This window comes from Neodiprion lecontei, chromosome 1 (genome assembly GCF_021901455.1).
Source record: "Neodiprion lecontei isolate iyNeoLeco1 chromosome 1, iyNeoLeco1.1, whole genome shotgun sequence".
Lineage (NCBI taxonomy): Eukaryota > Metazoa > Arthropoda > Insecta > Hymenoptera > Diprionidae > Neodiprion > Neodiprion lecontei.
The window spans coordinates 36,792,414-36,809,561 of NC_060260.1; the positions used below are offsets into that span (position 1 = coordinate 36,792,414).

Sequence of the window (17,148 nt, forward strand, 5' to 3'; positions counted from 1 at the left end):
TCGCGGTAGAGAGTGTGAATGTGGAAAAAAAAATTTGAAAAAAAAAACAACATTTTTTCGTATAAATTTCAAACGCGGTGTACGTATAATAGATTTTACATACTTCGATTATATCGCGTACGTGAGCCTAAAATTGAATTCTTTGAAGAAAGGGATAATCAAAAATTAACGTAAGCCCCCGGGGTGATAATATCTTCTACTTCGTTTTGGAATATGACAAATACACTGAACAGGAAATTAGAATTTCACCCAGCCATGCACGGTTTGAAAGAAAATCAAAAGAAGTCTTAGATTACATATACAGTCTACGGTTACGAGGAAAAAAATGGTGCAAGAAAAATTAAAAAATAAAAAAAAAGAAAGAAATAAAACCGAAAGACGATCGATCAAATTCATAGTGCACACGGTGCTTGTCGAAAATTCAATATCTCAAATACCTTCGGTAAATGGAAAATGGTCAACGTAATAAAAACCGACACTGGACGTCGAGTGCATACAGATACGAGATACGCATAGGATATTACAAGCGTATACCGTAACACTAGATCAGAAACAACGCGTTTGACAAAGGGTGTTGCGAAGGGAAGTGAGAAAGAGATAAAAAAATTTTTTTTTAAAAAAACCGTACACAGGTACGACGCCAACTCCATTGAAGAAAAAAAAAAAAAACAAACAGGGTCCGACAACGGGGAAAAAAAAGCACCCTGCAAAATCAATGAGATAAAACCGAAACTAGAAAACGAATAAAAAAAAGGGTTGTTGTTGTTCTTTTTTTTTTTTTTTTGTTTTTTTTTTTATTCTTTGACTCGACACATGCACGAGTCGACGTGAGGCGGTTAGACGCGATCGCGACCGTCACCCCCTTCTGTACTGCAGAAGCCCGTTCCTCATACATATATCTATGTATATCTATGTAACTCACATGTCCTTCCACACACACACACACACACACACACACACACACGCAGCAACACACAGAGTCCTCCGTCGATCCGCAGGCGGTGATCCGTCTCGCCTAACGTAACGATGATCTTGGCGGGGGAGGGAAAGGCAAGGGTGGAGGAGGGCGGGATGCGAAACGAGTGGAAAAGGCGAGGACGGAAGAAGAATGGTGGGAGGAGGGTGAGGGGGGGGGGAGGGCCACTGCGAAGGGTGTCGGATCGAAGTGCATGGCATAAGGCAACAGAGACGTCAGACCCTCCTAGGCACTGGGTATTAAGGTGGAAACGCACACATAGACGGAGAAGGCGGTAGGGCAGGGGGCGACGTTCGACGAGGTGAGGACTTCCCCGAAGGGTAGGTGGGGTCGCGGCGTTGGCGAGAGAGAGAGAGAGAGAGAGGGAGGGAGAGAAGGGCCGGCGCACATCGACGTGGATAAGCCGAGTGGTGAGGGGCGCGGGGGCGGAAGAGGGAAGAGGGCGACGGTCGAAGGTATTGATTGCGTCGCGGCGTCCCGGCGTCGCGGTTTTAAGGCCGCAACACGGCGAAACGTGCGCCTACATCGTCGTCACCTAGATTATATACGGGGTGTACCCTGCGGTACGGCATGCCAAGCGTAACGGACGAAACGTGGCAAAAGTTGATTATAATTACTATTGCTTGGATATTTGACGCGTTGCAAGTGTAACATTGATAACAGCTCGGCGACGTTGGATGTAATTTTACATTTATTGTAGAAAATGAACGAAGACAACGGTAGCGGCTTGTTGTTCGTTATCGCGACGCGTGCTTCGACGACGGCGTATACGCGTGCGTATGCATACGCAACTTACGTACGTATGCATAGACGATACACCGTCAGAACAATCTCTCCCGACTCGCCCGCATGCCGCGTCCCTTCGAATTCCCCGTCGGACGTAGCGCAGCGTCAGGTAATTAGGCTGATACACCTACATGCGCGTAAAAACTTATGCGCCTATCCGCATACCCTCTCCGTCGCGTTACACGCAGCGTTCGGGTTCAACGGACATCTGTCATTACGGACGGCTTCGGCCGGTCTAATCGCGCGACCGTTCCGCGTAGTAGCCTCGGAGGCGACGCGACGGGAGGAAGGATGGATAACGGAAGAGAGCCGAAAGCTCGACGGCGTCGCGGCAAGGCCGCCGGCGCAGTAGCCGCTGGATTCGTCGTCAGGTACGCGGCGTCGCCTTTCGACGTCGACCCTAGTCGCGGGGGACACGCAGTCCGATCCCGCCAGCCCGCGACCCCGAGTCGAAGGGGACGAAGGGACGCTCCTCGGTTCCTCGGCGCGAAAACGCGATGACACCGGATCCGCGTGGCACTCAGGGGATGCAGACACTCGCGATATTCCTCTTCTTCTTCTTCTTCACCTGAGAGGATTGTGCCGAAAGACGAACGGACGGACGGACGGACGGATAGACAGACGGACGGATAGATAGATAGATAGATAGATAGATATATAGATTGAGAGAGAGAGAGGAAAGGAAGGAGGGAGGGCGGAGGGTGAAGAGGTGGCGCTTTGCGGAAACGGGGAGGAGCGGAGTTAACCTGCTGCACTTTTTTGTCGAGCTGCGATTGTAAAAAAATCCGCGCGCGTTTATTGACGGGTTGCTTTACCACCTGCACGCGGGGCATCGACTAACGTAACACCAGGCCAAGAGGGAGCGGAAAACTAGACGGAATAATTCCGGTTGTTCGACACCCTGTTTGTTATTTTTGTTGTACGATAAGCCGGACGCGGAGGGGACGGTGATAGGTGTTTTATTTTTTCTTGTTTTCTTTTTTTTTTTCACCAAACTCTTTTCGCAAAGAACTATAATATTGCAACGCGACACGGGATTTACCCTGTTACTATCATGGATGGATGAGGCCTCGATTCGAAAGTGGTTTTTCGTCAAGAGGAAACGGAAGAAGAGGATGAAAGAATCGACCTTGATTATCGTCGTACGCACTGGCGTAAACACGGATCGTTATAACCTGACCGATAGAATTATTGTTATAAAATGAAGAACTTGTGCAGATGCACGTACTAATCGAACTATATAAACGTGTAATGGAACACCGAACAATTTTATCCGAAAATTGAATTATACCGTACATATATATATACATATACATATATATACATATGTGTGTGTGTGTGTGTGTATGTACACGTATACCCGTATGGCATGTATTGCTGTAAGAAAAAGTAATAACACCAATGATAATAACAACGGTAATAAAGTTCGTTTCGTCTGACCTGAACGTGTGACAATCGTGTCAAAGATTTGAAAACACGATGCAGGGGATATTTGTTAAGAGTAAGGAGTACGATCGTTTCAGTAACGATGAACATTTAACGGACCAACACTCAGAAGAACGATCAACTCCTCTCGGACGAATAATAATAGTGTTAAATTTTAACCATTATTGTTACACCGGGTGTCGACGCTTAAATACACCTGATTCATATTCCATGTGACTCGTGAGCAGCTAATTGCGCGACAGCGATGCGTTGCGTCTGTTAATTTCGCAGCTGTCATTTGAAAGATCGTTTTAAACGGACAAAAAAAAAAAAAAAAAAAAAAAAAACGCGAGTATAAGAGGAGAAAACTTCCCGCCAAGCAGTTGACCGATTTTTGGTCTTCCTTGTAAAATATATGTACGTATACACGTATACGTGTACAGTTTTTTTTCTTTTCGTTTGTGGCCAACTGCTCCGTTAAGTAGGAGCGAGTGATAAAGAGGCAGAGAAAGCTGTGCGAATAGGAGAAGCGGGAGAATTGAGAGAAAAACGGAGCGAAGTAAATTTTGAACTTCGAACACGAGAATGCATCCGCGCTGTTTTTGTTTGGGTGAAATTTTTAAAAATCGAAGGAGAAATATTTAGCTTGCGTAAACACAGCCGCGTATCCTGTATATCCGCGTGTAAAATACGGTTTTTAAAAATTGTATAAAGACAATATATACATATAATTAGGCGGTAGTGTACACAAAAAAAAAAAAAAACAAATTAATAAAGTAAAAAAGGATATACACTTTGGTCTTCCCTTAAAGAGTTACGAATACATTATATAAATACATACGTGCGTGACCGAGAATATATTGAGCAAGTGTTTGAGAGAAGAGAAGAGAAGGAGTGAAAGAAAAAAAAAAAAAAGAAAGAAAAAGTAAACAATCGAGGAAACGTAATTAAGAACACTGCAACGTTTAGAAAAGTGGCCAACGTTATAACTCTTCCATGATAAATTATAGAAAAATAACCCTAATGAATGTCTAAAAGTATATATAATATAATAATCCAAAGTAAATCAAAGTAATGTAAGAGGTAAAAAAAAAAAGACAAAGAAACAAACAAATTTTAATAAATGTTTTTGAAACGTGTAGAGAATGAAACGGTTTTTGTTGTTTTTTCGAATATAAAAATTTGAAGGTAAAAAGAAAAATTGTTACAGACATATAATTGGTCTAAATTATTGAATATAAAATCAGAATACAATATATGTATACATACATATTATATATATACATACATGCATACATATATATATATATATATATAAATATCTATACACTGTGCTAATAAAATAACGGAAAAAAAAATCATAGCGACATTAATAATAAAACGAAGCTAAAAGAAAGAAAGAAAAAAATGAAAAGAAAACAATCGCCTCGACCGAAGTAAATCAAAATCATTCCGTACTCTGTGCACCATATAATATTGCAATATACATATATGTATATAGTGCAGAGAAGGTGAAAAAGATGGATTGCTGCAACTACGTGCAGCCTTACAACAGTGGCACCGGACACTTTTACCATCAACAAAATCATTTCTATTATGAAAATATGAACGCGTACGCGTCCTACAACGGCAGCATGACTCCGGGATCGAATGCGATCGAAACAAACGTCCGATACAATCGACTACCACCTGCATATCCGACAGGTAGATGAGAACCATTCCGTTCGTTTCACCTATTTTCGTACACACACCCACATACACTGACAATGAGTAGCGTAGCCTGCACTCGCTTTATTATACCTGCACGACAAAACTATCCCGCAGTGGAAATTCCGCACTGCACTTACACTATCATCATGCGTGTAACATCCGACGCACGTGCGACTGCGTCCTACGGGATGGCCACACACCTGGAAAACCTGGAAAACCTGGAAACGTCAGGGAAGTTTTTTATTTGGTCATGGAAAGAACTTAAAATATCGGTTTTCTGTCATGGGAATCAGAAATGATTTATCGACCCAACAAGGTTACTTTTTTTTTCGTCGGGAAAAGAAATTAGCATAGACTGACGTTTTTTCTACAATTATATTTATCTTCCAATTCGAATTGAATTTTAACCGAGCACAGAGTCGATAAGCCGATTCGATAACGATTCAGGGTTCACTAACTAGGAGTGGGGAAATGTCTGGGAAAAGTGGTTCTCAGGTCCTGGAAAAGCCGGAAATGTCAGGGAAATTTTCAACTTGGTCATGGAAAGCAAAGTGAGAATATCGGGGTTCCGTCTTCTGTCTGTAACCGAGTTTACTTTTTTTTCGTCGAGAAAAGAAATCAGCATAGACTGACGTTTTTTTTACAATTATATTTATCTTCCAATTCGAATTGAATTTTAACCGAGCACAGAGTTAATAATCCGAACGATTCAGGGTTCACTAACTTACCAGGAGTGGGAAAATGTCGGGGAAAACTGGGGTTTAGGTCCTGGAAAATTTATAAATGTCGCGGAATAGTTTTCCCGAAGATTCGGGGCCACCCTGACTCCGAATGCGGTATTCGCCTCACACGAATAAAGTACGTCTTCGTACACCTGTTCGTCCGTGCGATATCCTGCGTGGGTGTTGGTGGGTCTGCAGGCCGACAAACACTCGCTCAGCTGGCTGCAGCGTAACAACGCTGCCGCACGATCCATACACCTTGGATCCATACCGCCCCATCTCGACGCCCGCAAACCCTTATCTTCGCCGTTGACCCAGACGTCGGAAATTTATTCTCCTTCCATTTACCCCGCGCGAGTTATCGTCGACTCAGCTGCTTGCGTGGATGCGGAAGTTTCGAATTCCTCCGCGTTACGCCTTACTTCTCAACTTTCCTCCGATGCGTATCGATAGATTATAAGAATTCCGCGGGGCTTTTTGCTGAATTCACGTGGTCCGGTCAAATCTCCGGTGGAAATGACCACTGAGCTAATAATAATCGATGCCCATCGATCGATCGATCCGAAAAAAATTATCGAACGCGACTCGCTTGAATCGATAGAAAGTTATCGATTAATCGATTGTTTCGTAGTCTTTTCAAACGGTGCATGTAAAACCGTAATTTCGTAAATTTCGGAATGTAGTCTTAATTACGAAAAAGTTTTTTCATGACTTGCAGTTTCGTTCAAGATAATTTTCAATTCCAGGTGAAAATATTCATTTATATTTCAATTATTGTACATCGGATAGGTATTTTAGTAAGTAAGACAATGGTGATAATTGGTACCTTAATCACGTAAATTGATATTGCATTGAATCGTTCGTGGGAATGAAAAACAAAGACCGATTGTTAGAAAAAATAATCGATTATATCCGATTAATCGATTAGTTTTGGTCCTTCTTAATCTTCGCGCGCCTACAGTTTTAAGGCTGAAACTGTTCCAATGCAAGTGTAATTCCTCTTTGTCGTAATTTAATTGTTGAAATTTACTGCATCGGTAATTATTGACCTCCAAAATTTGACAAATCGTTGGATTTGTGACTTTTCGTAACGCGATGCCGCCATTTTTCTATTTTCAAAAATTTCGGTTACCGCACTGTACGTTTTTTTTTTTACCAAATTTACGCACCAGTCGATTCACTTCGCGAAGTCAGTCGGTCAGACCGGAACGAAATGATGCGAGAAAGCTTGATCACCCGCAACATCGCGGCTATCCAATTATCGTAATATCCATTATTGACCCACTGCAACGCGTCTCTGAGTTTCTACCCGGTACGTTGAACGCGTGCTAGCAGCACCGATACGACGGTAAATTATTCGCCGTAGAAGATTCGCATATGCGGTAGAACTCGTCGCGTCTGGACGAAGGTTTCATTAAATCAATGATAAAACCCTCCTCGCTATGGTCCGTTCGACAGAAGATGTACAGCGTGTGAAATTCATCCCCCTCGGATCGAATTATCGACGAGGGCAGATTTCATGCGAAAAGGGTAGAATGGTACAAAGGGAAAATAGTGGTGAACTAACGAGAAATTTTACCACGTGCGCTGACACAGCGAATTCAGTCCTGAATCACAGGAGCTGGGAAGTATTTACGAGACACGTGATGCTCGCTTTGCCAATAATCTGACGCCTAGCCAACTCGGTATAGTCGAAGAACGAATGTCTCCCCCGGCATATCGATAAGTTCCGATGGTCAAAGGACACGGCAAGGTCGTTACGGGCTATTTTAGCCGGAAGCCCTAACGACTTCCGGATTCACCCTTAACGCCGAAGGCCTTGTTGCGTAAATGCATGCATGGGTTGCATCGGGTGGGGATCGAAACTTGGAAGGGTTGTTGTTTCGAATGGCCGTTACATCGAAATTTCCAACATTCGAAAGGAAAATAACGAACGATGAATTGTTCAAAAATAAAGATTTCAACAAAACGACGAAAGAAGAATTGTTCGAAGATCAAGATTCCAAACAATTCTCTTTCGTTACCTTATTTTCTATTTACGTTTGAAATTCCGATACAACAGCCATTGGAAATATCGACCCTTTCAAGTTTCGAGCCCCGACCCGTTGCACCGCAGACGGAGAGTTTATAAGAAGACGTAAAAGGACCGCGCCGGATGTACGTAGGTTGTTGAAAATGAAACGGGAGTATAAAGCGTTTCGTCGTATTTCAGATTACGTTTACAACCCGAAAGAGGCGAGGCTGCGAAAGGCGATGAGGGAACAAAGCAGGGAGCTTTCGCGGCAGTCGATTCTCCAGACGGCGATCGCCTCGGCGGCTTCGAGTGGAAACGGATCGGGGAGCGGAGCCGTGACGTCTTCGAGTTTCCTGAACCACCCCCTGAGCTGTTCCTCGTCCTCGACGGGAGGGACGGCTTCGCCCCTGCAAAACGGCAGCCCGTCGGTGAATTCCGGGCGTATTATCAACCCCTGGTTCCCCGTCGGCCCTGCCTCGTCGTCGGCGCATTTAAAACCCATTATCTCGCCGAGGGTGGGTACTCGATAGAATTACCGAACCCGGCATAAATTTCATCGGGCAAAACGTTGCGTCACGGAGCTTCAATTCTAAAACGCTCGGACGACGGCGGCGTGTTGACTTTCACTTGAATCCGATCCCCGTAACGCCTTTTCCACCACGGAAGCAGAACCAGTATATATATACATATAATAATACATGTGTGTATGTCGGGGTGGTCCAAAAAAATTCAAAATTTGTTTGTTTTCTTTTTTTCTCAAAGTCACACGTTTAATAGTTGTAGGTCGAGGAAGTAAATTGCCTGTTATATTTTAGCCCTCAATGTTATTGTTTAGTGATTGCTGAACGCAATTTATCAATTTCCACTTGATTAACACACGAAAATAATTTTAGTTGCTTATTAATCTTGTAGCTCAATAACGAGGCAATTTATACAAGTGCCCGAGGCATATTTTTGGAGAGAATTCAATGCTCTGCAATATGTGTCTCAAATAATTTTTTGGTAACTCAACTCTTTGAAAAATTATTCAAGGTTAAAGTTGAAATCATCGAAAAATTCGCATCCTCCGAGATTAACAGCGAAAATACTAGCCTCATTACCGAAATGATGTCGGTTTTTTTTTTTTTTTTTTGTAAAGCATTTCGATTGATACAAATTCACGTCATTCAATTAATTTTCAACTTGAGCAAATTTATTGTACAGTTATTACAAGCAATAATATGTAATTCATGTAATTCCACTTTGAAAGCACCTTTTTTTTTTTTTACCAAAAACATAAATTTGCTCTAGTTGAAAATTAATTGAATAACACGATTCTATAGCGGTTGAAATGCTTTACATAGTAAAAAAAAAACAGACAATATTTTGTAATAAGTCTAGTAAAGATGAAGCTCAGCTTTTGAAAGAGTGTAACTTTTGACAGAGTCAAGTCGTCGTAAAAGTATAAGAAACCTTTTTCGCGGAGCATTGAATTCTTTGCAAAAATATTTATCGGACATTTATGTACATTGCCTCGTTACTGAACTACAAGATTCAGATATAACTAAAATTATTTTCGCGCGTTAATTAAATGGAAAATATTAACATCAGAGGATCAAATTACAAGAGGGGTTTTATTTTCTATTTCTACAACTATTAGACGTGCGATTTTGGGGAAAAAAAATGCCCATTTCTTTGGACCACCGTAATAAATATATATATATGTATACTTCTGCTTTTTCCCGGGTCATTTTCCAGTCCCGATTACACGTACAATGTCAAAAAACTCACGGTGTCAATAAAATTCCACAATTTAACACCGAATTTGTAACATCGTGACACAAAGTCTCACTGTTTGTAATTTTCGTCCATCCTTCGCCGTTGCCCGATCTATCCGTATCCGCGTATATACGTAAGCGGTCCAACGACGTTCCGGCTCATTGTCACTTCTCGAAACTTCCAGATGATGGCGGCACACCAACGGACTTTGGAAAAGACCAAGGAGGCGATGCGGAAGCAGGTGGAATGCGCGGCTTCCGGCGTTTTCTCCTCCGGAGGTGCGGCCAACCCCTCATCGGGTTCCGGGTACCCCGGAGAATTTGGGAGTCGCAATTCCCCCGCGACTAGTGCCAACGATTACTGCATCATCGCCGAGTTTGGAGAAGGCCAGAAGTGGCATCCTTATCAGGTGAGTCCGGACCCTCGGACCTCGGTGCGATAACCGCAAGTAGCTTCGAGTCACCGACGTATCGTATTCGAGCCTCTGATTTCAGAGAAAAATACGACTGACAGTGAGTCAGCTGACACGACAGCTGACGAATGGTTCAGAAATTTCGAGCATACTCACAAAGGTCGATTCATTTTTCGGGATCGATTCGGCCAAGCTTGAATCCAGACGCGTACACTGAGAGAAATTTCTAATTCCTGTCACCGCTCGGTCCTTAATTATTTTCATTTCTTATCACCTCGTTTTTCGTAATTCCAACAATATTCAAACAGTTTTTTTTAACGATACCTGCCTTACTCAATTTTTCTAGTTACTGTAACAAATGAAATTTTTCTCAGTGCGAGATACGCGCTCGGAAAATCCAATCCCGAGACGAAGATCTGACGCAATTACCTCCGAACGAATCGTCATGTTGACTCTGCCACCCAGGGTCGAATAATTTGGGCACAAGTTTCGGGATCGGCGACCCCGAAAATGCGCGTGCAGGGGCGAATTTCGCGTCGATACAATGACTTCTATTATTTTAGCCGGCCTTCTCTCGCTTTCCACGGCAGTCTGCAAGTGGGAGGAAGAAGCGCACGACGACCCTTAAAATTCAATATCGTGGTCACGGAACCAGAACTGTACATCGATTTAATTTTCAAACGCGCTGGACTAAAATTGTCCCCCGTATAGAAACGCGATAACGTGTACATTTGGACGTTCTCTCTTTCTCTTTTCTTTTTTTTTTTTTTTTTTATTTTCAAGGGTTGCGCACGCGGTTAAAAATCGGTTTGTCGGTTTGTCAGTTTTATTATTTCTCGTTGTTTTCATCATGGTCGACTTTCACCGGGGCTAGAATCACCATTTGTCTCTCGGGTTATGCCACGCGTATAATTGCGGTGTAATAAATTTAACGGTACCGCCTCTCCCGAGTAGATACTAACGTAACATCGTACAAGATGACGATATTTCGGAAGCTCCACGTGTCAAAAGTGACGAGACGACGCCGACGGGCACAGAAGTAAAGTCTATGTACCAATTATACCCGTATGAACTGGGCGAAACGCGTTATGTTATTAGGTACGTATCGTCACAAGCTATATTTGAGACTGTAAATTCATTCTCCAACGGTTTTAAAATATACGCCCAGGTACGACACTGTTCACGGATCGGTCCGTTTATTTTTCGAGTTTAGACGTTACACTCGCTGTTTTATATTCATCGCACGTAGATGGATCATATACCGCATATACCACGTATGCCTGTGTGCACAGGGCACAGTTATTGCTCCCATCGGTTCCTGAATTCCTCCAATTTGAAGAACAGTCGGTGGTTTTTTTTTTTTTTCTTTAAGGTTCAGGGTTTTGAACACCGTGCCATCCATGGATCTGAAAACTAGATCGCGTTCTTCGTTCGTTAAAATTGGGTAGGGGTAAAAAATTACACCGACGATGAGAGAAAAAAGTTGTCCAATCAACTTAATGCCCGTTCACGGGCGGCAAAATGAATATTTATTTGAGTCGATTCGAATTTAAATAGTTCAGCTAACCTTTTTGTTAGACCAACAGATCTTGAATTGGCAGATATATGTTCTGAGTGTATAGAATTTCTGATTAATGGAAGGACTTTGATAGAAGGAAAAATCTTATCCGTAGAATTTAAAAATGTGATAAGTTCAAGTACAAAAAATTAAAAACACGAGAATTCGAAATACAGAAAATTCAAGACATGGAGCAGCAGAATCGAGGATCTGTATACGATTTTATATTATCGAGAGGACTTCTGGCGATTCTAGAGTTTGTTATTCTGTATTCTGACCTTTCTAATCATTGACTTCTCCATTTTTCGTCTCCCAAAATTTTTAATTTTCTATGCATAAAGTTTTTGCCTCCTCGAAGATTCGATATTTCGATCCTTCGATTTTCCATCCTTCTACATTTTTACCCAAACCATAAAAATCGACTCTCGTCAAGTACCGATTTCCTACACGACGTATAATATATACACGCAGCGTATAATCTACGAGTCCTGCGATGAGAAACGGTGGTTGAAGAACTATGGTTTGTCTGTTCCAAGAACGGAGGGAATCCTTATCACGGTCGAGGAGGAGCCGCGATGCCAAAGGTGGGCCTACATCCGAACGCAAACGTTCACGGACCTTGGACACAGTTCTGTGGTCTCCCTCTGCGTAAGTACACAGTATGGAATGCCCCTTACATTCGGCTAGATACGTTACGTACATCAAAGTATGTATTTTGTTGGAGTTCCGCAGTTCGATAGAAGTCGACGTACGTTTAGTGTTGTCCACGTTACACGTACTACACGAACTGGTTACGATAGATACGCTTGCACCGCAAGCTCTTCAACGGTATATAATATATAAAATAACGTCAGTGCTGCAGTTCGGTGAATAAATAATCGAAGTTACTACCTACGGGCATATTAACGCCGATTTATTGCAGAGACGTCAGCCGTTCAGAACCCGGTGATACGGCCATCGAGACAGATGGTTTTCCTCCAAGAACAACAGAGTCAACACTGCAACGCCTTTACCGACGAAATGCAAATGTCCTACGTCCAGGCCAAGATGGAACCAAATCACAGGCTGCATCTGGCGTATTCCGGCCAAGGGGATCCTCAGGTAGACTTACAGTGCCATGGAGAGCATTAATATTTACCGTTATGGGGGTAGTTTCACCTCTCGATGACGTTTTTTTTTTTTTTTTTTTTATAATTTCTTCGTTTTTCATTATAAAATTTACTTGACAGCTTGAGAAATGTTTCGCACGTAAAGTAAAATACCGAACATTTATTTTCTTCTTTTTTTATGGTAAATTTCGCTAGTATTGCCGCCTAAAGTTGCCTCTATTTGAAGTATTAAATTTAAAAAAAAACAAAGAAATTATTAAAAAGTACACTTGTCGCTATAGCCTGAAGCAGAACTATGCAAATTCGATAAAAAAAAAAAAAAAAACAGCAAAATGGCGAATCCTTGAAATTTTCGACCTCTGTTTCTTCGATCTAAATTGTTGAAATAACGGATTGAATATTGATAAATAATTTTGATGGTACTTCAGGCTATCGCTATACACGTGCAGAATAAGCCATCAAAATTTCAGCTCGATGAGTGCAATAGCTTTTCTTTTTTTTTTTCTCTTGTAGAATGTCAGTCAGATTTAAATACACGTATGAGTAACTTCGGGCAGTCGTACCGTCGAGATCTATCGTCAAAAACGATGAAAACAGTTTTCCGTGTTATTTTATAACTTCCTCTATTACGTGTAAAAAAATTCGAAATTATTAAATAAATTTTACTTCGAAAAGAAAAGAAAATTATCAAAAAAAGTCATAGAGTTTGGCGACTACCCTTTTACACGTTCCGCCCCGATTGAGGGTTGATAAAAATTGGCGACGCGTCAGTCTGAAACAATGCGACACGATATGTTAGAAAGCAGGTAAAATAGACGATCCTCAAATAATTGACCAGCAATATCGTTAATAATTCGCATCAGGTAAAAGCTTCCGTATCGCCGGCGCAAATACAGCAACATCAGCAACAGCAACAGCAGCAACATCAGCATCGGCTCCAGCACGAGGAGGTTAACGAATGCGGCGAAGCGTCTCAGGTTTGGGATTCCGAAGCGACGGCTGGATCATCCTCTGGTGTGGCCGGCGTCTCGAATATCATCGACGATCAGACTCCTCAGGATCAGGACGAGGAGGACGGTTCTCGGCAGACTAACGAGGTCCGGGAAGAGGCGGCGAGGCAAAAGCCGATAAACGGCAACAAGCAGCCGCTCCCGGGTTTCCACCAGGCGTTCGGCTCGACGGAAATCGGCCGTTTCTCCAGGTCCGAATTCTTCGCGAACATGGTCGGCGACGGCAGCAACGTAAGTAGCAACAGAGGTAATCCTCAGCAGCAGCAGCAGCAGCGGCAGGTTTCCCCCGACTGCGATTTGAAAGGCAACGCGATCGGCCGATCGTCGTCCGCTTTTTTCAACTCGCAACAATCTAACCATCATGGCCCGGGTGTCAGCAGCTTCGGTAACATCAATAACTTTGGTAACGTCGCGCTTGCCGCCTATTACAACGACATACGAAGCCCCGCGAATCCCGTCGTCGCGAACCCTCGCTGGCACAGTCCTTACGTTGGCGTTATAGGTAGCGAAATTTAACCGCGAATGTTGTACGTTGTAGATGCGCCGTAATTATAAATTCGTATATATATATATTATATAAATTATATTGTATACATAGGTATATAGTGAATTATTCCAATTGTTATATGAAATTCGTATGCTACTATTACCATTATTATTATTATTATTATTATTGTGATTGTGATTATTATTGTCATTATTACGGTCGTTGTTGATATCATTATCATTATTATTGTTATTGTTGTTATTATTATTACCGATGCCAATATTTTCATCATCTTACATATGTTGTGTACGTATGTATATACGATATATTATTTATATACGTATATATTATGATATATAGGTGAATATCGATTGATTATAGGATACATATATGTACATATGTATACATGTATATATATATATATATATATGTATATGTACGTACAATCCAATGATGTAATATGTGACGCAGAAGAAACAATAACAACAATAATAACAATATTCGATCGATTTTCAAGCCATTATCAGAATAAATACACATATAATATATACATAATATATATGTGTATATATATATATATTATACGCATAACATATTAAAAGAGTGAGAGAAATGAAAAAAAGGGAAGGAAAAAAGAATAGAGCAAAGAAAAAGTACGTGTGAGAATATATAGATATAATAATCGAGAAATTTCAATTAGTTATCAAAATTGTGCCTTTGGATGGACTGGATATCTTAAGTATTATTATTATGATTATTATTATTATTATTATTATACTTATTTCATTCTTCATCATCTGCTATGTATATGTATATACATACATGTAGCATTTACCTGTGCCATGGTCTTTACTATAATATTATTCCTGTATTTGTTTGAATACTACATAACCTATTAGGTAATATTATTCTTATTCTTACTGCCATCTTCATTATATCACCGTATGATTATTCAGATTATCATTATTAGCAGCATCATCATCGTCATCGTCATCATACTTGATCATTGATCATACCACTACTATTACTACTATTAATATCGATACCACTACATACTATTATTCTTAAATATAGACAATTAATTAGCATAATGGGAGTTAACCGATAGACATCCACCTCTTATGTCTCGGCTTTTCCATTGTAGGTATAAAAACGCACTTACATACATATACGCATCATACGTTCCAGCGCTATCTACCTATCTGGAAACTTAATTAAATTATCGATTATGTCTCGTAGAAGTATAGGTGTATACATAAATACATACAGAGTTAAATTTCTAACGACTGCACGCTCCGTCGTTTGATAAATTAAGTCTAACGCGCACGCGCTACGATCCGAGATTATCAGTTTGCCAGGGCGGCCAACCGTATCTGACCTCAAAAACTTTGACAGCTGTGAACTGAGCACAGCTGCCACCGACAGTGGTAAAAATTTTTTAGGTTAGACAGTTGGTCACCCTGGCAAGCTGTTAATCTCGTGTCGTAGCGCATGCGCACTGTAATTTAGCAGACTCCGGACAATACGGTCATTAGGGATTCAAGACTAGAAGAAAAAGAAAAAAAAATTTCTTCAAAACTGTCTTCACCGTTATAAATTCTTCCATATATATACAGCATAGATTCGTTATATAACGTATTACGTGTGCATCGTAAGTAGTTTAATGTAACACGTATGGTATATACGTGTATACATACCTATAAGTAGTACGTGGTGTATAGATGATCCTTTTACAATAATAGTTGTAAATAGAAAGGTTCATCGATTTTTTTTTTTTTTTTTTACCGTTTTATGAAAAAAGGAAGGGTAGAAAAAAACAAATGTTATACGGAGAAGAATTGAATAATCTTTGAAAGTCGATTTTACATCGAAACTTTGATACACGATCGCTAACATAACAACGTAGTCCAGTACTTATTTGTACATGTCACAATTGGTATTACAGCAGCCCGAGGTATATAGATAGGTAGATAGATGGTTACGTGGATAGATAGACAATTACCCATACCCGTATGATATAAGGAAAATAATAACGATAATAACAACAATGATAACTTATTCAAAACGAAAAAAAAATAAAAAATAAACAAAAAAAAAAAAAAATACCAATAATTACTATTCTATGCCAGTATATAATAGCAAAAAATGATTATTATTATATATGCATATATACATACACACACATATATATATATATACACGTGTATATATATATATATATATATATTAAATTTTTAAAAACATAATTGAAACAAATCAAACTTTAACAATGCATGCATGTGTATTGTCTCGTACGTTACGTATTATTATATTATACACATAAAGATAATCAAAAACCAAAAATAAAAAAAAAAAAAAAACTATACCAAAAAAAAAAAAGTTGATAAAAAAAAGTAAGAATTCCGTATATGTTAACAACTTGTCATTGTTAATATATTGATATATAAATTAATATTATTCATTATTGAAATGATTAAATATGTGATATTGAGTAGATATATTATATATACATATATTATAATACGATATATAGATTCATATTACGTGAATGTTATTATAATAATAATTCTAATAATAATAATAACAACAACAATAATATAGGCAATTATATATATATATATAGCGTACCGCGGAGGATGATAGAGGAAGGATTATATATCTTGTGAAAAGAAATTGAAAAAATATCTACATGTAAGCATGTATAAACGAAAGTCCTATATCTATAACAAAAGTATGATTAACGAGAAAGAAAGACGAACAAAAGGAGGAAAGAAAGAAAAAAAATTGGAAAAAAAATCCAAAAATCAAAAAAAAAAAAAAAAACGGGAAGTTTTGAAGAAAATTATAAAAAAAAGGAACCGTTAATTTATCATTATTCGTAAAGATTCATGCTAGATCGATCACCCATCACGTACCTATAATGGGACCAAAAATTTAATTTACCTTCGCATTTCCAATGCCCATCATCGTCGCATGTTCGTCGTATAAATATGACATGACTTATATAATTATAATCACATTACGCTGTCATTTTTATTCCTTAATAATTGTTTCACTTCTTATCTTATTATTTTCATCTATGCTTTCTTACTGCTTATAAGTTATTAGCCGCAATAATTTCATACGAGTTTTAACTTTTTTTTTTTTTTTGTTCTTTTTTGTGTCAATTATGCTTGTGACG

At 39.9% G+C, this 17,148-nt stretch overlaps 1 protein-coding gene across 1 annotated transcript; it reads left to right on the forward strand.

Moving 5' to 3' along the window:
* The first annotated feature begins 2,064 nt into the window (after positions 1–2,064).
* Positions 2,065–16,796, forward strand: LOC107219825. The gene is made up of 6 exons (XM_046743454.1): positions 2,065–4,891; positions 7,832–8,148; positions 9,576–9,800; positions 11,898–12,009; positions 12,284–12,462; positions 13,334–16,796. Exons 1-6 carry the CDS (start codon positions 4,708–4,710, stop codon positions 13,994–13,996), a joined length of 1,680 nt encoding a protein of 559 aa, XP_046599410.1. The 5' UTR covers positions 2,065–4,707; the 3' UTR covers positions 13,997–16,796.
* The last annotated feature ends 352 nt before the right edge of the window (positions 16,797–17,148 follow it).

Excerpts from the sequence above, each read along its gene's own strand:
- LOC107219825 (XM_046743454.1), top strand. The coding sequence starts at position 4,708 with ATGGATTGCTGCAACTACGTGCAGCCTTACAACAGTGGCACCGGACAC. Across the intron at positions 4,892-7,831 it reads ACCACCTGCATATCCGACAG|ATTACGTTTACAACCCGAAA; the intron begins GTAGATGAGAAC and ends GTCGTATTTCAG. Across the intron at positions 12,463-13,333 it reads CCGGCCAAGGGGATCCTCAG|GTAAAAGCTTCCGTATCGCC; the intron begins GTAGACTTACAG and ends AATTCGCATCAG.